This window comes from Solea senegalensis, linkage group LG14, assembly GCF_019176455.1.
Source record: "Solea senegalensis isolate Sse05_10M linkage group LG14, IFAPA_SoseM_1, whole genome shotgun sequence".
Classification (NCBI taxonomy): domain Eukaryota; kingdom Metazoa; phylum Chordata; class Actinopteri; order Pleuronectiformes; family Soleidae; genus Solea; species Solea senegalensis.
In genome coordinates, this window is record NC_058034.1 from 25,228,911 (window position 1) to 25,251,012 (window position 22,102).

At 41.4% G+C, this 22,102-nt stretch overlaps 1 protein-coding gene across 1 annotated transcript in view; it reads left to right on the plus strand.

Moving 5' to 3' along the window:
* The window catches only part of LOC122781060 (cyclin-dependent kinase-like 5), a 23,705-nt gene extending 2,978 nt beyond the window's left edge, over window positions 1-20,727 (plus strand). Inside the window, exons 2-7 of the mRNA XM_044044558.1 lie at window positions 6,053-6,287; window positions 8,081-8,115; window positions 19,134-19,179; window positions 19,308-19,444; window positions 19,537-19,677; window positions 20,365-20,727. Of these exons, the coding sequence (XP_043900493.1) occupies window positions 6,224-6,287; window positions 8,081-8,115; window positions 19,134-19,179; window positions 19,308-19,444; window positions 19,537-19,677; window positions 20,365-20,727 (786 nt within the window). The 5' untranslated portion in view covers window positions 6,053-6,223. The remainder of the gene's footprint in view (window positions 1-6,052; window positions 6,288-8,080; window positions 8,116-19,133; window positions 19,180-19,307; window positions 19,445-19,536; window positions 19,678-20,364) is intronic.
* The last annotated feature ends 1,375 nt before the right edge of the window (window positions 20,728-22,102 follow it).

Genomic DNA, 22,102 nt, shown 5'->3' on the forward strand with positions numbered 1-22,102 from the left:
TTATGGAGGTCTACTTGCATATATTAACTTGTTTTCATGGTCACACATATATGTTAGTTATGAGGTCTACTTACATATATTAACTTGTTTTCATGGTCACATATATGTTAGTTATGGAGGTCTACTTACATATATTAACTTGTTTTCATGGTCACATATATGTTAGTTATGGAGGTCTACTTACATATATTAACTTGTTTTCATGGTCACATATATGTTAGTTATGGAGGTCTACTTACATATATTAACTTGTTTTCATGGTCACATATATGTTAGTTATGGAGGTCTACTTACATATATTAACTTGTTTTCATGGTCACATATATATGTTAGTTATGGAGGTCTACTTACATATATTAACTGGTTTTCATGGTCACATATATGTTAGTTATGGAGGTCTACTTACATATATTAACTTGTTTTCATGATTAAAAACCTCCTAATCGCTGCAAACTAGCCGATCAAAATATCTCCTCACTGATGCTCTCGTCAGCCGCGCTGTTTCAGACCAAAACCACACCCCCAGAATGTGGACTGTGTTGTGATTGGCCAGCCAACGAGAGCTTTCCCACTGTCCTGTGATTGACCAGGTACCTGGAAGTGACATAATAGATAGGCCAGCTCTCTGATACACAGCTCCCCCTCTGGCACGGTGGATGCTCTGCATCTCAGCAGCTACAACGAGAGTAGTTCTTCTTCTTCTGCGGTTGAATGTACGCAACCGGATGTGCCCGGACTAGTGCCCGCACCAGGAGGCGCTACGGTGGTGAGAGGAGTGGTGAGGTTTACTGATGACAACATCAAATTACGGAAGTGCCGATCCGCTTCGCTGAGCCCAGGAAAACAATAATAACACAATTTTGTCAGCAGTGGCTGAACTGTTTGTTCTGAAACTTCAGGGTTTCATAAACGAGGTCATGACGCAGATACACACACAAACGCAGCGTTAATTGGAGCTTCCGGTCTATGTGGGCTTTAATACCATGATATTTTTAGGCCATGTCACGATACACGATATACGTCTCGATATTTTGCCTTAGCCTTGAATTAACACTTTGATGCATACAATCCCACCAGTATGATGATTCTATATGTCTACATTAAAACAGTCTTGTTCATACTGCATTAATATATGCTAATTTTAAACTTTCATGCAAAAAATGCGAAATCACAACTAAGTCAAAGTTAACAAAACTGTATTTATTAAAACGGACATATTACATCATATTTCCCCCATTAAAATAGTTCCCTGGTGTCCTAATGAACATGTCAGTGACATGCCTTGGTCAAAATACCATAAGGATGAAGAATCATAGCAGTTCAATAACCCTGCTAAACCCGCCCCTTTCAGAACGTTCGGTTTTCGTGCATGGTCCCTTTATATGCAAATGAGACACAGGCAAACACACACCCACTTCTTCCAGACTTTATCCGGCACATTAGCTTCATATATAAAATCCTCCGTAAAACACTGTGCTCCACTGTGCAGCCACCAACAGCACACTTGTCCCTCCGCGTTGACATAATACCGCTCTTTCTCCCTCGCCTGCACTCTCGCAGGGACAAGGTGGAGCTAAGGTGGAGCTCTCCAAGTAAACTTACTGGTGGGGCGGTAACATTCGTGGTAAAATGCGCATGCTGCCGTCATAAGCTCAGGGAATTCAACATGGAGTGTTTTATCGCCTATACTTACACTAAGGGGGACCACGAAAACATGACTGAGTATTCTTTTTACACACTTTGGCGACTGGTAGGGCCTCCAGAGTCCCAAATATAAGTATTGAAATGGTTAAAAAGTGGATTTTGCATAATATGTTCCCTTTAAGCAGCGAGTGGCAGCACTCTTCATTTTCTAGTGGGTGGTTTCTCAAATGATGACATAAAGGACCCAAGGAAGATGCAGCTACAAATTTAAAATTCCATCTAAATTGACACTATCTAAGGATTCATTGAATCCAGATAAAAGTAGCAGTGCCAATTTACCAATAAATGTTTTGAAAAATTAAACCGGTAACCTGTGAGTCAGTCACCTCAGAGCGGGTGCTTTCAGGAGCTGGACTGACTGTCACAAGGAGTCTCCTGTAAAAATGCTATATCAGAGTTTAAATGTTTCACGTGTGTAAAAACCTTAGATGTCTTATCAGGGTACCTCTGATACCTCTGATCTCCCAACTAATAAATCTGAGAGGTGTGCCTGACCCAGCAATGCTGGGATCTATATTGCCATTAACCATTTAAATAAAGAAAACAACAAAAATGCAAATGGTCACAGAGAGCTGAGGTGGGACAAACACAGAACAAAGGAGACAGCGCAGAAGGAGACTACGCAGAACAAACAAAAGAGAGAGAATAAAAAAACTCTAACATGCGCGCATTGATAAACATGATATATTGAAAAAAACCAACTCACATTATAAAATATTGTTTCATCTAATGGTGAATATTCCAACAAAACAATAAACATGGCCGCCTTACTAACACTAATCAAATTTCCACATAGATCAGATGGATACAGTGAAGCACGTGAAAATACTAATGAACAAATAACAGCAGGCCCTAAGTTCTGTTCAAATAGATGCAGAGAGCATAAAATGAGGTAGTGCTGATTTGATGTGAAGTACAAAAATACAAAATATGGTACAGCCCTGGTACGGTATATGACACCGAGCACATAACCTAGTTAGTGCAATAAACCAGAAAACCACCTAATAGTGCACAGGTAGAGAATTAAGGCTAGTGAGTCCACAAACTTTAGGCAATAATAGAACACAGATCTGAAAAGCCATTGGAGCTCACCCAGAAATCAAGGTTGTGACAAAGGAACTGGCTTCCTCCACTGAAACAAAGTCCTCAACACCGTTGTACGTGATGCAAAGTCGCACTGGATGAATCAGACCATACCGAGCAATGTCAATGTCCAGATTTTTACTGACTGATCCTTTCAGCTCAATAATCCCTTCTGGAAAGGGCAACCAGATCAAGTACGGCGGGAACAACTCGAGTGTCTTTATGAAGATTTATTTCACACACACACAGTTAGGTTGTAAAACCGACAAGTCGTACGGGTTCTGATGATTAATAGTTAGACAGAGACACATAAGGTTAACATATTAGGTCATCTGGTGTCGGGTTTAATGTACATGAACGAAACTTGGTACACACGTACCTTAGGTCGGGACGGTCAAAAAAGGTAGTGAAGACCTAGGCTCTAAAACCAACAGGATTTGGATCCATCTTGGATTGCATGCGGACTCTGAGCCGACTTTGGTGATTTTGCACCAATGGTATTTGAATGAACTTGTCCTAGAGCTTTCATGCGATCACCTTCAAACTTGGTGAGGTCACTGTGGACCAGTTGAAGAGCTTAAGTTATTGAAAGTTTTTCTTAATGTCGCATGGCGCACGAGATAGGGGCGCCAAAGTTGGCAAAGATTTCGTTTTTTTGCTGCAGACAACAAAACGTATAACTTCACGATGGAAGGTCCTATCCAAACAAAACTTGCTATGGTTGATGATGGGCTGTTGCTGAACAATAAAAGAGCTTTGATAGCAAAGCTTTGATGCCAAACTGCACTTTGATGACAACAGTGCTTTGATACCAACTGAGCTTCAGTTGTGTTTCTGAGCTTTGGCTTCTAGCTGCAGGCTCCGCTGCTTTAGAGCAGCACAAGTGTAACCATTGAACAGATCCAGTTTAAGTGCTAACAGTTTTTTATCTTATAATAAATATGACATTGAGGACACTTATTGACACACTCTGTGTTTTGTATTTGTTAATTTTTCCGACGATCGATTAAGAAAATTTAATCGAATGCCCATCCCTAGTCAGGACCCTCCGGCACTCCCACTATCCTAATGTTGTTACGCAGCAAGTCTTCACATTTATTTTCCAGCTTGGCTCTGTTAGCTGTAAAGGAACTTGATAGTAGTTTTCAAACCTGCAAATGATGATCAAATGTCTTGTTTTTGTCCACACACCAAGATGATTGAGTTTTAATGATTTCTTTGTTTTTTGGAGCAAAGCCACGAAGAATATATTCACATTTAAGATGCTGAAACAAACAGAAATCTTGTTTTAATCATGAAAAAAGCTTCAAACCGATTAATCGATGATCAAAATAGTGGACGACTAATTTAGTAATCAATTAATATCTCTAATTTTAACATCGCAGCACACAGGAGGTGTTGATCCACTGCTGCCTCCATCACTAAGTTCTAATGTCTGATTTTTGGCATTTAAAAGTCATCACCCAGATTTACCTCAGTGACACAAATTGACCACACGAGGCAGCAGTAGACCTCGCGAGCTAAAATCACAGATTTTCTCACTGGACTTTGGTGTGCGAGAGTGAGTGGTTTACAGACTTCAGTTTCCTGTTGGAAAAGTCTGTCTGACAGTGAGATAAAGACGTGAACATGAACGTTAACGTCTTTTCTCATGCGAGGCAAGCTTGCTGGGATGTTGTTAAAACATTATTTTAAGACACTGGAACTCTTTTTTTATTCATCAATAATAATCAGAGTAGTCTGTAATTAATTCAGTGTAATAATAAATTAACTTTTAGAACGCTCAATAACCACTTCAGTCTTTGATGCTTGTTTACCTCTCACAGGAGTGTTTTGTTTCAAAATGCATAGCATTATTTTTGATTCTGATGATTGTAATGTCAGATCAGACTAATGGTAACGATGCACGAGCATGTTTGAATGTGAATTTATCACCAAGCATGAGTCATTGTGTTGACAGCTGAGTAAAGTATGTGTTCCAAAGCTGTGCCCAGTGAATTCCTGCACAGGAGAGTAGAGTCGGCTGGAATCTTCTCAGGGAAAAACAGTGAGGCTGTACGTGACATGATGCAGTTTTAAGAAGCGCTCGGTGTTTGGATTCCGTCTGAATATCTGCGTTGTCAGGTTTGCCCTCAGTGTGTACACGCGCACACACGCACACACTCACACACACACACACACACACACACACACACACACCTGTGTTGATGATGATGATGAGTAAGACAGAGGAGTAACGGACGACCACGCGGAGTTGTTAAACGTTCTGGGAGACGGGAGTTTTATTTTTGTGCATCCTGATGAGTGGCTCCTGCGCCCACAGCGACGCACACTGTAGGAGACTGAGTTTGAGCGTGAGTGAGTGAGTGAGAATCATCCTCCAGCTTTTCCAGCGGAGGAGAAGATCAAATGAAAGAGAAAGTGGCGTCTGGAGTGCTTTCTGATTCAATCAGAGGGAAAAGTGTGTGGAGACGAGCGGACACCGCCATCACATTAACACTCGCCGAGCAAGATATGGATGTTATAGCTGTCATATCGTGATCAAGTATCTGTGGTGACTTTCTGCTTTTAAAGACTGTTGCATTGATAATCATCATGTTTATTATACTGAATACATTTGTCAAATACATAGTGGTGTCATGATTTGATCTTTTTCTCTCTTTGAGCACAGATACACTAGATCTGGCATTGTGAGACTTGTCTACTTCAGTGTAACAATAATCAGTCAATTGTAAACAAAGTGCAAAAAGAGTTGAAGTCATAAGAGAGTCGCGTAGCAATCACTAAATCTGACCTCTGACCTCCAGTAACATGATCACACATGGAAGGAAACACCTTGTGACCTGCTCGGTGGTTCCAGTACGTTTATGGAGTGTTTAAATCCAGGATTTTCCACCACAGAATAAGGTCACATGACTGATGAATAAGGTCACATGACTGATCACAGCGCACAGGAGTCCTTGATCCACTGCTGCCTCCATCACTAAGTTCAAATGTCTTATTTTGTCACCAGTGTTTGAAATCTTTTGTTCAGATTGACGTCAGTGACACAAAGTGACCACACGAGGCAGCAGAGGACCAGCAGCTCCTGTGTCCCTGTGAACTAAAATCACTGATTTTCTCTATGGGCTTTGGTGTGGGAGAGTGAGTGCATTACAAACTTCAGTTTCCTGTTGGAAAAGTCTGTCTGACAGTGAGATAAAGCTGAAAACTAGTGTGCACATATTTATACTTATTTATGCTGCTGTTTCTTGCTTTTCCACAGTTACTCACCCGACTGCTGCTGCTGCTGCTGCTGAAGGCATGTGGTGGATATTATGGCTCATAACAGACGCTCGTCTCTCAGGAGCAAATGTATGGCCAGCTCACGCCATCCTGTAGCCACGCCCCCTCCACCCGAGCGCCATGCATCTGACACATCACGCCTTTTGACTTCATGAAGATCCCTGACATCGGTGATGTGATGAATAAATTTGAAGTCCTTGGGATTGTGGGTGAAGGTGAGAGAGAGGATTTATTTGATAATTTTTATTCGGGATATCCCCAACTTTTTCACTTCCGATACGATACCGCTATTGCAGCCTTGATATTGGCCGATACAGATATTGATCCGATACGATATCAGCACGAATCATTCACACTTTAATGACTTATTTTGTGGTGTGGAATGTTAGAATAGGCTTGATCAAGTGATATTACTTAAACAGAGAACAATGACCCATGTATTATTAACCAATGGCTACATCAATTTTAACCTTCAACATAAGAATATTGGATATTTTGCCATGTTCATTTCATCAGGAGGAAAGTACCAAATGCTAATGGGGGTGTTTTCAGAGCACCCGTGTTTCACAGGTAACAGCGTTTCTTCAGAAAACACCCCCTGTGTTTTCACTATTTTGGATAACCCACACAGGGTGAGTGACTCGTACCACAGGTAAACCTGGAGCCCGGGGACCGGCCCCGCAGACGTACTTAGCTCCGTGTGTGGAGCTTCAGGACACATGTAAAACACACAAAGCCCTTGGCATGGCTGCTTTTTGGGGTATAATTAACAAACGGAGGCTGTTGAAAGTCGACAGGTGGCGCTGGTTTATGAAATAATGTTGTTTTAGCAGCTCGCCTCAGGATAAGCTAGCATGACGCTAACGTCTAGCTCTGTTTCAGAGGTTAAAGAAAAATGTTTAACCTCTGAAATAGCAGTAGCACACACGCTGTTGTTGTGATCATGTGATCTACATGCATCAAACACACAGAGCCCACGTGATCACAACAGGCACTGCTGGATAGAAGAGCTGGAGCGGAATGGACTGTCGTATCAGATCGCTTATATTGGAGATTTTAGAGGCGGTCCGATATAATCCGATATGCGTTTTTTGGCTGATATCGGACCGATATACGTTATCAATATTGGATCAGGACATCCCTAGTTTTCATACGTGAGGCGTACAGCATACAGTTGTACTACACAACACAATATCCGTTGTGTATTTGTTGTAATATTCAGTTCCTTTTGGGAATTTGAATATTCAAATAATGGCTGCAGCCTTTGTTGAGTTCCAGTTCAGGGGATAAGGGGAAACTTAAGATCATCTGTAGTGTGTGTCAAAATAAGCTCAATGGTTCCCTCCTTATTTCCTTCTTTAGATCCTGCAGCAGGGCCAGTCACGTAGCATGTTTTGGAGTAAATTGTCGTTTCTTTCTTGAGTTCATCAGATGTGAGCTGCACTTTGTCCTGAATCACGATGTGGATGTGGGTGCAGGGCTGTAAAAAAACAAACTGGGACACCTCCTCCAGGCTCCTGACACTGTTTTAGAACCCTAAGTTCAAGGAACAAGAGAAAAGAAACACATTTAGGTCAAATTGAAATATGAAATCACTGTGGTTTGGGTTTAAATTTACAACAATAAAACTGAATTCCAGGACAATAAGAAACAAAGCAAGAGCATCAGTATGTTTGTTTTCACGCAAAGTTCATAGCTGGACATTGTCATTTGATCCCTTCTGTGACCATCCTGTCGTTGCTGACATCTAGAAATAGAGCTTTGTGTTCATACACTACACGTCATTAAGATAGAACCTCAGGACTTCAGAGGAACGAGCGTCCAATCACATTCACCGGCGCGTCGCGCGTCTGTGGCGTCAGCTTCTCAGGACTGTCAGTCCTAAAGGATTGAATAACGGTTCCTGACAATTCTACAGCCATAAAATCTACATCAACCCTCTCATGATGCTCATGAGAGGGTTAACGTGCATGTAAACACACTGAGTGATGCTGTGTTTGTTTTTCAGGTGCATATGGTGTTGTCTTAAAGTGCCGACACAAGGTAAGATCTATCAGCAGTTATGTCCAATCATCGCCTTCACTTTCAGTCTTTAACTCCTTACCCATTTCATTCCTCATGCTTTGATTCAGGGGATTTTCACTGGTGCTGCTAACAGTGGCCACTCTGAGTTACATCTGAGTCCATGTTTTCTGTTTTCAGCAGTGTTTAATCAAACCTGGAAATGATGTGTTTTTGTTGTTTTTGTTGTTTTTGTTTTGTGTTTGAATGATTTCTTTGTTTTATGGAGCAAAGAAACCAAACAATGTTCACATTTAAGAAGCTGAAAAATGACAGAAAGTAGAAAATATTCACATTTAAGAAGCTGAAAAATGACAGAAAGTAGAAAATATTCACATTTAAGAAGCTGAAAAATGACAGAAAGTAGAAAATATTCACATTTAAGAAGCTGAAAAATGACAGAAAGTAGAAAATATTCACATTTAAGAAGCTGAAAATGACAGAAAGTAGAAAATATTCACATTTAAGAAGCTGAAAAATGACAGAAAGTAGAAAATATTCACATTTAAGAAGGTTTTAATGTGAAAAAATCTACTCAAACGGATTAATCGATTATCAAAATGATTAACGATTAAGAAAGTAATCAATGAATGGTTGCAGCCCTTGTCAGAGGTGACGTCACTCTGATGTAAATGACCACAGCTTTAATGTGATACCTTCACTGGCTGCTGTTGAATATTTGGTCATCGTTATTGTCCGTTGTCTTAATTTGGATCACCAGTGTCAAATCTGCTTTGAACAGGAGCAAATGAAGTGTCTCCCTTGAAGTAATAATGTTTTTTTAGCATGAGAATAAGAGGAAAATCACAACAACCAACGCTGCAGTAACAAGTCCTGTCATCTCGGTCCATTTAAGGACGAGGCTTTGACATCAATCCAGCGTGAATAAGAGACTAACTGCCTCCTACTGACTGAGATCTGCAGGAGGGAGAAAAACCCAGAAACACTCTTTCATGACAGTCCTCTGTGACTGTTTTTCCTTTTCTGTTCTTTTTGTTGTGCGTTTGTCTGCCTCACAATTACGACGTTTGTTTCAGCCGTGACCTTTACTCCAGTGTCTCCATTAGCTTAAGTGTGAGATCTGTAGAAGAGGAAAAAAACGTGAATAACAACACACAACCATGGTCAGAATCTGGTGCTGTAAGCTGTAATTACTGCGCTTTATTATGGAGACTGTGATTGATCCCGTTCTCAGGCAGCTGCAAAATGACAGTGTCAACATTTCGCACAACTCGGTGAAGTCCACGCGACAGATGGAGGCTGCTGCTTTGTCTCTGACACTCTTTATTTATTTATTTATTTATTTATTTATTTGTTTATTTATTTATTCATTTGTGTGAAATAACAAAGAATTGCAGGTTTTCTGAGGCTTCTTTTTTTAAATATATTTTTTATTATTCACTGACATTTCATTGCTTACGTGAAATGTTCATCAGAAGAATTTGAATGAAATGCTGTCTGATATTTCAGCAGCAGTGATATTATTGGCCCATTTGACTTTATCACAGATCCAAGGCTCTGATCATCACTGACTGTGCTGCGAGTGCCCGCTACGCCAAAATAAAACAAAAGTCTCAGCTCATAAACGTCTTTATCTCACGGTCAGACAGACTTTTCCAACGGAAACTGAAGTCTGTAAACCACTCACTCTCCCACACCAAAGTCCATAGAGAAGCTCACAGGGACACAGGAGCTGCTGCTGCTCCTCTGCTGCCTCGTGTGGTCACTTTGTGTCACTGAGGTCAATCCAAATGTAGGATTTCAAATGCTGAATTGAGAAAAAAACTCAAATTAGAACTCAAAAAATCACTGATTTTCTCTGTGGACTTTGGTGTGGGAGAGTGAGTGGTTCCAGGTTCCTTTCAGTGATATATATCTATATTTATCCACATTTTTAATGATATCTCTTACATTTTTTTTGGCACTGCACACTCTGGTGCCCTTAGTAAAGTTTGAACCCTGTCAAGTGAACCGTGCGCCATTTATATAACTAACAGACAGACAGATACAGTTTTGTCAATTCCACTTGTTCTTTTAATATTTATAATATTTTTTGTATTTCAAAAATGACTTGATTATCAGCCACAGATACTTTATCATGATATTACGATTTCCAAAATATATATATACAGTATATACTATATATACACATACTGTTTATACATATATGTATGTATATACTGTACATATACATACATATGCGTATATATATGTATGTACATATATACATTATATATATATATGTATATATCTATATATATATGTATATGTATGTATATACATACACACCAATTATTGCTCTGTTCTAGTCCAGACCCAGTGTTTCACTCTGATCCACATCAGTGTGAATGCTTTCTTCTCTGTTTCTCTTTGTGGTCCAGGGATCTTTTTCCCCCAGAGTTAATTATTCCTGTTAAACACACGTACAGGAGGGGGCGTGTCTCTGCTGAAATAATCACGTTCTTTGAGCTGCTGCTGCTGCTGTAACTGCTGCTGCTGCGGCGTCGCAGCTGCTCAGAGAACGGGATTATTTCAGCAGTAATGCTCTGAAGAACAGCAGCAGCAGCAGTTACAGCAGCAGCATCGTAACAGCTGTTACAGCATCAGTTACAGCAGCAGCAACAGGATCAGTTAGAGCAGCAGCAGTTACAACAGTTACAACAACAGCAGCAGCATCAGTTACAGCAGTTACAGCAGAGCAACAGCATCTAACAGCTGTTACAGCATCAGTTACAGCAGCAGCATTTACAGCCAGCAAGCAGCAGCAGCATTTACAGCAGCAGCAGTTACAGCAGTTACACAGCAGCAGTTACAGCAGCAGCAGCAATTATAGCAGCAGCAGTTACATCAGCAGCAGTAACAGCAGCAGCAGTTGCAGCAGCAGTTGCAGCAGCAGCAACAGCAGCAGTTTGCAGCAGCAGTTACAGCAGCAGCAGTTACAGCAGCAGCAGCAGTTACAGCAGCAGTTACAGCAGCAGCAGTTGCAGCAAAAACAGTTACAGCAGCAGCAGCAGCAGCAGCAGCAGCAGTTGCAGCAGTTACAGCAGCAGCAGCAGCAGCAGTTACAGCAGTTACAGCAGTTACAGCAGCATTTACAGCAGTTACAACAGCAGCAACAGCAGCAGCATCAGTTACAGCAGTTACAGCAGCAGTAACAGCAGCAGCAGCACAGCAGCAGCAGCAGCAGTTACGACAGCAGCAGTTACAGCAGCAGCAGCAATTATAGCGGCAGCAGTTACATCAGCAGCAGTAACAGCAGTTGCAGCAGCAGTTAAAACAGTTACAGCAGCAGCAGCAGTAACAGCAACCATCAGTAACAGCTGTTACAGCAGCAGCAGCAGCAGCAGTTAGCAGCAGGCAGCAGTTACAGCTGCAGCAGCAGCAGCAGCAGTTACATCAGCAGCAGCAGTAACAGCAGCAGCAGTTACAGTTACAGCAGCAGCAGCATTTGCAGCAGCAGTTACAGCAGCAGTTGCAGCAGCAGTTAAAACAGCAGCAGCAGCAGTTGCAGCAGCAGTAACAGCAGCAGTACAGCAGTTGCAGCAGCAGTTACAGCAGCAGCAGCAGTTGCAGCAGCAGTCACAGCAGCAGCCAGCACAGCAGCAGCAGTAACAGCAGCAGTTGCAGCAGCAGTAACAGCAGCAGCAGCAGCAGCAGTTGCAGCAGCAGCAGTTACAGCAGCAGTTACAGCAGCAGCAGCAGTTGCAGCAGCAGCAGCAGCAGCAGCATTACAGCAGCAGCAGCAGTTACAGCAGCAGTAGTTACAGCAGCAGCAGCAGTAACAGCAGCAGCAGTTAGCAGCAGCAGTAACAGCAGCAGCAGTTACAGCAACAGCAGCAGTTACAGCAGCAGTTACAGCAGCAGCAGCAGCAGCAGTTAAAACAGTTAGCAGCAGCAGCAGCAGCAGCAGCAGCAGCAGTTGCAGCAGCAGTTACAGCAGCAGCAGTTAAAACAGTTACAGCAGCAGCAGTTACAGCAGCAGTTACAGCAGCAGCAGTAACAGCAGCAGCAGTTACAGCAGCAGCAGTTGCAGCAGCAGTAACAGCAGCAGCAATTGCAGCAGCAGTAACAGCAGCAGCTGTTACAGCAGCAGCAGCAGTTGCAGCAGCAGTAACAGCAGCAGCAGCAGTTACAACAGCAGCAGTTACAGCAGCAGCAGTTACAGCAGCAGCAGCAGCAGTTACAGCCCCTCCCATAGTCACAGTGACATCAAACACTCGTGTGATTCTGCTTTCACACAAGTGTCATCTCATGGCTGTGTGTGTGTGTGTGGCATAGATCTGTGAGTTCACACTAACAGTACAGTATTTTCCAGATGGTATTTTTCCACATGGATCTGCAGCCACACAATTCATCGTCACTGTGTTTTCACATGTCGAGCAGCAAAGTGATCAATGGATTTAACGCACAACAGTCCAGAGAGGATTGATTTAATGATCGAATATATAACTAACTTCAGAGAGCTTTACACACTCATATACTGTACGTCAGCTCAGTCTATGATGTCCTGATTACATGTTCACATCTTTATCTCACTGTCAGACAGACAGACAGACAAACAGGAAACTGAAGTTTGTAAACCACTCACTCTCACACCAAAGTCCATAGAGAAAATCAGTGATTTTAGCTCACAGGGACACAGGAGCTGCTGGTCCTCCGCTGCCTCGTGTGGTCACTTTGTGTCACTGAGGTCAATCTGAACAAAGGATTTCAAACACTGATTTCAAGTGACAAAATAAGACATTAGAACTTAGTGATTGAGGCAGCAGTGGATCAACAACTCCTGTGTGTGTGTGATGTTAAAATCACTGATCACTGAAAAATATTCTTATATTATTATACAAAATCAACTTTTTAACCATTTCAATACTTATATTTGGGACTCTGGAGGCCCTACTAGTCGCCAAAGTGTGGAAAAAGAATACTCAGTCATGTTTTCGTGGTCCCCCTTAGTGTAAGTATAGGCGATAAAACGCTCCATGTTGAATTCCCTGCACTTATGACGGCAGCATGCGCATTTCACCGCGAATGTTACCGCCCACCAGTAAGTTTACTTGGAGAGCTCCACCTTAGCTCCACCTTGTCCCTGCGAGAGTGCAGGCGAGGGAGGAAGAGCGGTATTATGTCAACGCGGAGGGACAAGTGTACTGTTGGTGGCTGCACAGTGGAGCACAGTGTTTTACAGAGGATTTTATATATGAAGCTAATGTGCCGGATAAAGTCAGCAAACGTGTGTTCGTGTGTTCGCACCACTTCGACGTACAAACACACACATTGTTAAGAAAAGGTCACATAGAGGTCATAACTGACCATTCTGATGGTCAGAAACCAAGCAAAAACAGAAGGTGTGAACAGTAACCAAACCAACAGAGAACAAAGTAAAAAGGGACATTTAGAGGAGGGATCCAAAATGCTTGGAAAGAGAGAGAGAGGAACAAAAGGAGCTGTAAGGGTTTGTATATGTTGTGCCTCGAGCTCGGCCACCATGTCATCACACCAAAGACAAATACTGACCTCTTTCAGAGTCCTGACGAAAACAAAATCAGTTCTTAATCATCTAAGGATGGAATGGAATTGATTAAGGCAAGAATGGGATTCCAAGTTTTATCAAATGTGTCGGAGCACCCCCTAATGCTCTACTAGATTTTCTCTAAGTGTCGAAATGACGTTAGATCCTTTAGCCAAGAGTCAGGGGAGGCAAGATTCTACTTTGGGGAGAGACCAACGAACCAAATCTCTGGCTTGAAAATATGTAAATAAATGAGCTTGTGGAGGTTCTCAAAGGAGATAAAAATATCAAAAAGTTCTCTTTCCACAGAGTATAATTTGAATGAAGTGCTGAGGGTGGAAATAAATGGTTTTCACAGAAGGGCATTAGTGGGGAAAGAGAGGTGACACAGATTAAAGCTGATAAAGAGATGGCTTCCATCGGACACCAGTCTGTGCTGGGGGAGTTGTACCAGGTATAGATTTTTTGAACGTTTGCTGCCCAAAAGTACGCCCTGAAATCCGGCAGAACCCGGCCACCCTCGTCCCTCGTCATGTGCAAAATTGAGTACTTTGCCCTTGGAGACTCTCCCGCCCAAATGAAATGTGAAATAATCTTACCCAATTCTTGGAAGAGAGTTAGATAGTTTTGGGAATGTAAAGATAGACACTGAAAAAGAAATACAAATGTTGGTAGGACATTCATTTTGATAGAATTGATTCTACCTCAGACATTCCAGCGTAGTAGATCTGAACCTTCCTGACCAGTGCCACAATGTTATCTTTGTACAGTAAAGGGAAACTATTCAACATATTAATGCCGAAATATTAAAACTAGAAGAGACTAAGTGGAACAGTAGTGCTTGAGCCCAGATCTGTTTTGCTGCTTCATTAAGAGGCAAAACATTCACTTTTGTTAATGTTAAATTTATAACCAGAAAAGGAACCAAATGTGTGTAAAATATCCAGAATCTTGTCATTGCAGACAGTGGAGTTAGAGGTCATCGGCATAGAGTGAAACTCTGTGAACTCCTGAGGGCAATAAACGATTGAAAAGTGCTGTTCAACTGCAATGGTGATAGCCGCGTGTTAAAGGAAAGAAATTGGACTGACCGTTGTATAGCAATTTAATCCACGAGATAAAAGTTTACTTAGAACTGAAAATAAATACTTCCACTCTACTCTGTCAAAAGCCTTTTCTGCATCCACAGTAATTACCATTTCAGGGTGTTGTGATAGTGGTTTGGACAGTATTATGTTGAGCAGACGACGTATATAGCTGACGAGGATAGCTGTCTGCCCTTTATAAAACCAGCTTTTCAGATGATGGTTAGGAGGCAGGGGTCGAGGCGGCTGCCATTGAGCAAACTGACATGATTGCTGCTGCACTTAAACTAGTCTTGATTTCATTGAAAAAGAAAGGTTTTCTTTTTTCTGTCGTTGAACATGTGACACACTTTGTGTTTGTCACTAGTTTCACTGCATGCTGATAAGGCTGCTCATGCGTGATCAGCATTGGTGGCTCTTTAGCACGTGGTCGTGTGTGAGACGTAGAAAAAGCAGCAGGTGAGTGTGTGTGTGTGTGTGTGTTTAAGTGTGGAAAGTTCTCTCTCCTCCTGTGAACTGCTTTCTGCTGCTGCTGCTTTCTGCTACTGCTGCTGCTGCTGCTGCTGCTGCTGCTGCTCTGTTTTACAGAGGTAAAACATTGACAGCCTCAGCAGCATCATTAGGGTCAGGTTTAGGGTTAGCGTGTGTATGTATTTAGCTTATGAATGGTCCTTCCACTTTAATAAGCAGCTATTGTAATAAATGAAGTGATTTTCTCTATGGACTCTGGTGTGGGAGTGTGAGTGGTTTACAAACTTCAGTTTCCTGCCTAACCGTGAGTTAAAGACGTGCACATAAAGATATCGTCGACTCAAACTGACAGCGAGTCTTTTCTTAAAGACACAACACATTAGCACTAAGTATGGGTCAGTATCTTGTACAGCGACGCTTCAAAAGACCTTAATTAAACCTTCGCTTTCACCATGACACTTTCAGCTAACAGTTGCATGTTTGCACACACAGACTTGAGAGCAAAGAAGCCGACACTGAGCACTGAACAGCATCACTCGGTCACATGACTCATCTATTATTAGCATGTGAGTGAGAACATATGTGGCACACTCCAACATACGTCCACAGATTGGCCCGCCAGCATTCAGAGGAAACGACCGTCATATTCTTCCGCTTTAAAAACATAGTTGTGTTCTTTTTTTAACTGTTGCTTAAAGTTGAGACTAAAAATACTCACAAGACAAGTCCCAACAAAATACATGTTTCATCTCACATTATTTTGTTATATTTGTAGTCAAGGATAACAAAAACAAGCCGACGAGGACACCAATGTCACTTTTCTCCTTTGGTTTACTCAGGTTTACTCACATTCACTCAGGTTTACTCACATTTACCCACATTTACTCAGGTTTACCCACATTTACTCAGGTTTACTCACATTTACCCACATTTACTCAGGTTTACTCACATTTACCCATTTACATTTACCCACATTTACTCAGGTTTACTTTACACATTTACTCAGGTTTACATTTACCCACATTTACTCAGGTTTACCCACATTTATTTACTCACATTTACACATTTACTCAGGTCAGGTCATTTTTACTTCACATTTACTCACATTTACTCAGGTTTACCCACATTTACTCACATTTCATTTACATTTTACTCAGGTTTACCCACATTTACTCACATTTACTCAGGTTTTCCCACATTTACTCACATTTACTCAGGTTTACCCACATTTACTCACATTTACTCAGGTTTTCTCACATTTACTCAGGTTTTCTCACATTTACTCTCACATTTACTCAGGTTTTCTCACATTTACTCAGGTTTACTCACAGTTACTCAGGTATACTCAGGTATACTCAGGTATACTCAGGTTTACTCAGGTTTACTCACGTTTACTCACGTTTACTCAGGTTTACTCACATTTACTCAGGTTTACTCACATTTACTCAGGTTTACTCAGGTTTACTCAGGTTTACTCAGGTTTACTCACATTTACTCAGGTTTACTCATATTTACTAAGGTTTTCTTATATTCTCATATACTTGTAATTACTGTAGAACCTCAGGCGTCCAATCACCTATGAGATTCACCAGCGCCTCACACATTTGTGACGTCAGCTTCTAAAGACGGTTGAATAACTGACATATATGCAAAGTGAACGTTATCTTGGATAAAGGAGCAGAAGAACTCACTCATAGAACATTTTTATGACAATTCTACAGCCATAAAATCTACATCAATCCTCATGATGCTCCTAAGAGGGTTAAGAAGCTGAAAAATCACAGAAACTGGTTTTAATTTTAATCTAAAAAAAAAAAAGTAGTGTTTTCATTTGTGGACATACTCTGCTGACCTGCAGGGGATGCTGTTGTCTCTGTGGTAAAGCTTCCTCTTGAAGGAGTGTCTCTGGGGTAAAATAAAGGGAAGGTTTATGGAATAATGTTCATTTCCACCAGGGGGCGCTTTAAGGATCAGATATATACAGTCAAGTTTTTTTTGCGATATATCGGTCAATCTGCATTGATTCAAGGTGATATCACAAACTCAAGACCACTTCTAGACCATTGATGAACGTATGAGTCATTCCAAAGACTTGTGTCACAAATAAACAGCCCAGACATGACTCAGCTAAAATGCTTTGAATGCTTTGAGTGAAGCGTGTGATATATAGAAATGTTATCTGTCCGATATCCGATTTTGCCCAGTATCCGACTGATACTGACTGATAACAGTGAACTCTGAGCCACGTGACGTACGGAGCTTTATCGCGAACAGCGAGTCCCGTGATGATTCTGCGTCCACATTTTTTTATCCTAACGTCTCAACGGGAACGTGGTGAATTCTGCGGTGACGTCACTCCCAGTCCTGACTTCAGATATAATTAGGACTCAACATGACTTGTTTTCTGTTCTTTTTCCTGGCGTAGCTGATGATGGTGCTTTTTCTGAGTGTCTGTCAGACAAATCTCCATTTATTAAGTGGAGGATTAAAAAAAAGAGTCTGTCCGCCCCCCTTTTCTGAAGGGAACAGTTATTTTTGCGAGCAGTGAACAGAAAGTGGGACATCAGTGGGCCAAAAAGAGGACATTCACATCTAGCTTTAAATGGGTCACCTTGAGTGACGCTCTCATCTGTGTGTGGTCTGATCCAGAGCCAAAGAGCCAGAGACGGAAGATGAGGGAGAGGACACACATTTCCTGTCTGAGTGCTGAAAGTTGCTGTTGTCCCCTGATACATGGAGGTTACTTTAAAGACAAAGACTGGAGTGACTTGTCTATTGTGCAGTTAGATCTAAATATTTAATCCTTCTACTTATGTCACTGTCAGACAGACTTCCAACAGGAAACTGAAGTTTGTAAACCACTTCACACACAGGAGTTGTTGATCCACTGCTGCCTCCATCACTAAGTTCAAATGTATGATTTTGTCACTTCAGTGTTTGAAATCCAACGTTCAGATTGACCTCGGTGACACAAAGTGGCCACACGAGGCAGCAGAGGACCAGCAGCTCCTGTGTCCACTGCTAGCTAAAATCTCTGATTTTCTCTCTGGACTTTGGTGTGGGAGAGTGAGTAAAAGTGGAGGGTGGTTTAAAAACAAACAAAGACAACAAAAACATCGGCCCTGGGCTGACCCCGATATCTAAAGATGGGCATTGATCTGTGTGTATGTGTGTGTGAGACAGCAGCGAGGTTTCCTGCGGCTCTGATGATTGAAAGTGGAGCAGAGCTCTGAGCCACAGGCAGAAATACCAGGCTGAACTAGGACAGACATGTCGAGGAATGAGGCGACACACACACACACACACACACAGTCTCATGTCTGACTCACTGCTCATTAGTTCTGGCTCTTAGTGCTTTGATCCTTAAATATATATATATATATATATGTATACGTATATATGTATAAATATATATTGTTGATTATTTTACTTATTATTAAACACAAATGTCTCCACTGACGTGTGTGTATGTGTGTTCTGCCATCTAGTGGAGCCGCCATTACTGCAGCAGTGAGTCAGAGTGACCACATGAAGGCAGCGGCCGATGAAAGCACTGACACTGCTGAGAACCACACAGAGGTTCACTTTCCGTGAAGACAAGGAAAAACAGATTTAAGCCGCTGAGTTGAAGTTTGTAATAAACAAAATTACATCAGTAAACAAAAAAAACCATGCCGAAATAACTCAATATAACTTTGATCCCTGGTGGCGGGCCCTGAGTGGACCACAAACCACAAGTTTGAGACCTCTGGATTAGTCGATGAATCACTGCAGCCCTAATTGACAAAAACGTCTGGATTTCAGTGTTTAAAGCTGTTTTTATACAGTTATATATATATATGATTCTATAATGTGAATCACAATTATTATAAAGTGTAGTTATTTCTCTTCACAGCTGTTTAATGAAAGCTAATATCCTGTGTTTTTCGTTGCAGGACACCAATGAAGTTGTTGCCATTAAGAAATTCAAGGACAGTGAAGGTACGAGGTTCCTCTCCACTCACTTAGTTATTTCTTTTGTAGTAGTTTTGTAGTACAACCCTCTTCATTTCATTTATGTGAAACCAGTGTGTGGCTGATTTCTCTCCCTCTGTGTCGCCGCCATGTAGAAAATGAGGAGGTTAAAGAGACGACGCTGCGGGAGCTGAAGATGCTCCGGACTCTGAAGCAGGAGAACATCGTGGAGCTGAAGGAGGCCTTCCGCAGACGAGGGAAGCTCTATCTCGTCTTTGAGTATGTGGAGAAGGTAAACTCTCTCTCGACTGTTCCGATGTTTCCTCACGACGTGAACGCCGCTCTCTGTGACGGTTGTTTTCTTGTTTTGCTTGTTTGTTAAAGAACATGCTGGAGCTGCTGGAGGAGTTACCCAACGGCGTGCCGACGGACAAAGCTCGCAGCTACATCTACCAGCTGATCAAGGCCATTCACTGGTGCCACAAACACGACATCGTTCATCGAGGTAACATTGTTGTCTCTCTTGTTGGAATAACATTCTGTTCATCTCAATATGTTTGCATGCATCGAGTTAATGTCGTAGTCCAAGTATACATGTGTCTGACTCCAGTCTGACTAAGTGTATACATGCAGTAATCAGACTATTAATCACATTATCCAGGTATGTTAGTCCGACTAAGGCTAGCTCTGTTTTAGTTGGACTTATGTGTTTACCTGACATTAAGAACAGTAGAATCAGACTTTTAACATGAATGTAAATTCACCAGAGAGAGAGGCCGTCTGTAATTTCTCATGTAAATTGTGACCTATACTTTTGCAAAGTGAAGCTTCAGGGAAATATTCACCGATTTAAAACGTAAAGAACAAACTACTTTGCTCTAATGCGAGGATGAGAACACTAAACAAACAAAAACACATCAATTAAATGATGTCTTTTGTTTTTTGCGTTGGTTTAAATTCAGCTTTCACTTCTGATATTATTCACCCCTTTTTCTCAATTAGAGCTGAAACAATAAATTACTGAATTCATTGTTTCAGCTCTTACTCAGTTTTTAATATTTCCTTGATTTTTCAGACTCTTAAATGTGAATTTCTGGTTTCTTTGCGCCATAAAACAAAGAAATCATTGTGGACAAAAACAAGACATTTGAGAAACATCATCATTTCCAGCAAATGAGAAAATAATCATGAGTTGCAGTCCTAACCTCACAGTGTGTGACTCATGCTACATCCAAAGAGCTTTTTACCACTGCCCCATCACTGCCCCATCACTGCTCCATCACTGCCCCATCACTGCCCCATCACTGCTCCATCACTGCTCCATCACTGCCCCACATCACTGCTCCATCACCCCCCATCTGCCCCATCACTGCTATCCTATCACTGCTCCATCTGCCCATCACTGCCCCATCCTGCTCTATCACTGCTCCATCACTGCTCCATCTGCTCCATCACTGCCCCATCACTGCTCTATCACTGCCCCTGCCCCATCACGCCCCATCACCCCCTCACTGCCCCATCACTGCCCCATCACTGCTCCATCACTGCACCATCAACCTGAACCAATTCAATTAATCTGTTGTATCTTTGAGAACAATATATGTGTTCCAGTTTTGTCTTTTGTGTTAGGTTTAGAAGACGTGTGAGCTTTTGTCATGTCAGTGTCAGCAGAGCAGGGACAGCAGATGGCACCGTTTGAGGTTTTTTGGCTCAGTGAGGACACCGTAGCAGGCGTCCAAATGGCCCGTGGTTTACTCCAGGCTCATATTTGACAGAATTAACAGAGGATTTCATGTATAAATTATTATTTATACATGTCCCCACACAACGGAACTGTTACGTTTCAGAGGTTACATGATTGTCTGCAGAGCCTGTAGAAAATAGCTAGGTCGAAAGTGCTTTTATAACTTAAACATCCTTGTTTATTTTACGCATTTTTATTGCGACGTGTCGGCATTCTCTGGAGTAGAATGAAAGAAAAGTTTTTTCAGAAAGTTGAAGATGTTGTGATAAGCCTGTCTGTCAGGTTCTGTGTGGATTTAAAGTGACGTGAACCCTGACAGCTTGACCTTCATTTTTTATAGAAGTGTTTCCTGCCAACGTGGCAGAGTAAACAACCTTAGTCATGTGACGTCTGGTAGGGATGTCCCGATCTGAAAAAACGCCCATCGGATTATATGGGAGTGCCTCTAAAATCTCCGATATAAGCGCTCTTGATACTACAGTCCATTCCGCTCCAGCTCTTCTATCCATTATATAGCAATTAGCATCATGCTAGCGCATCCTGAGGCGAGCTGCTAAAACAACATTATTTCATAAACCAGCGCAACCTGTCGACTTTCAACAGCCTCCGTTTGTTAATTATACCCCAAAAAGCAGCCATGCTAAGAGCTTTGTGTTTGTTTTTTGTTTTTTTATTGGTAAATTTTATTATATATAAGCGCACACAATACAAACAACAAAAAAGACAGTAAACCAGACATTTAAAAATTGACTTATGTGTGCACATGACATTAAGAAAACCAAATTATTGTCTTAGTCCGACTAAGATCAGCCTAAGTTCATTTAAAATGCACGTAAAGGTAGAATTCACTTCTAAAACTGGGTACTTCAATCTTTTTTCAGCTGTTTTACTTTACTAGAACAATACAGCTGTTGTCTGTCTTGACTTAAAATGTATCACTTCCTGTGTGCAGCATGTCGACGGGCGATCAACCAAGATCAACCAGTGTTGTGTGAACTCATTTGACAATGATATGAATGTAAGAGACATTTGTTCTTTATGGACTTTTTTCTATAGTAAAATCAACACATTTTTATTTATATATATATATATATATATATATATATATATATATATATATATATATATATATATACACACACACATATATATGTATAATACTTGATTAAACAATATTATCCTATATTATATCATATATTATAGTGA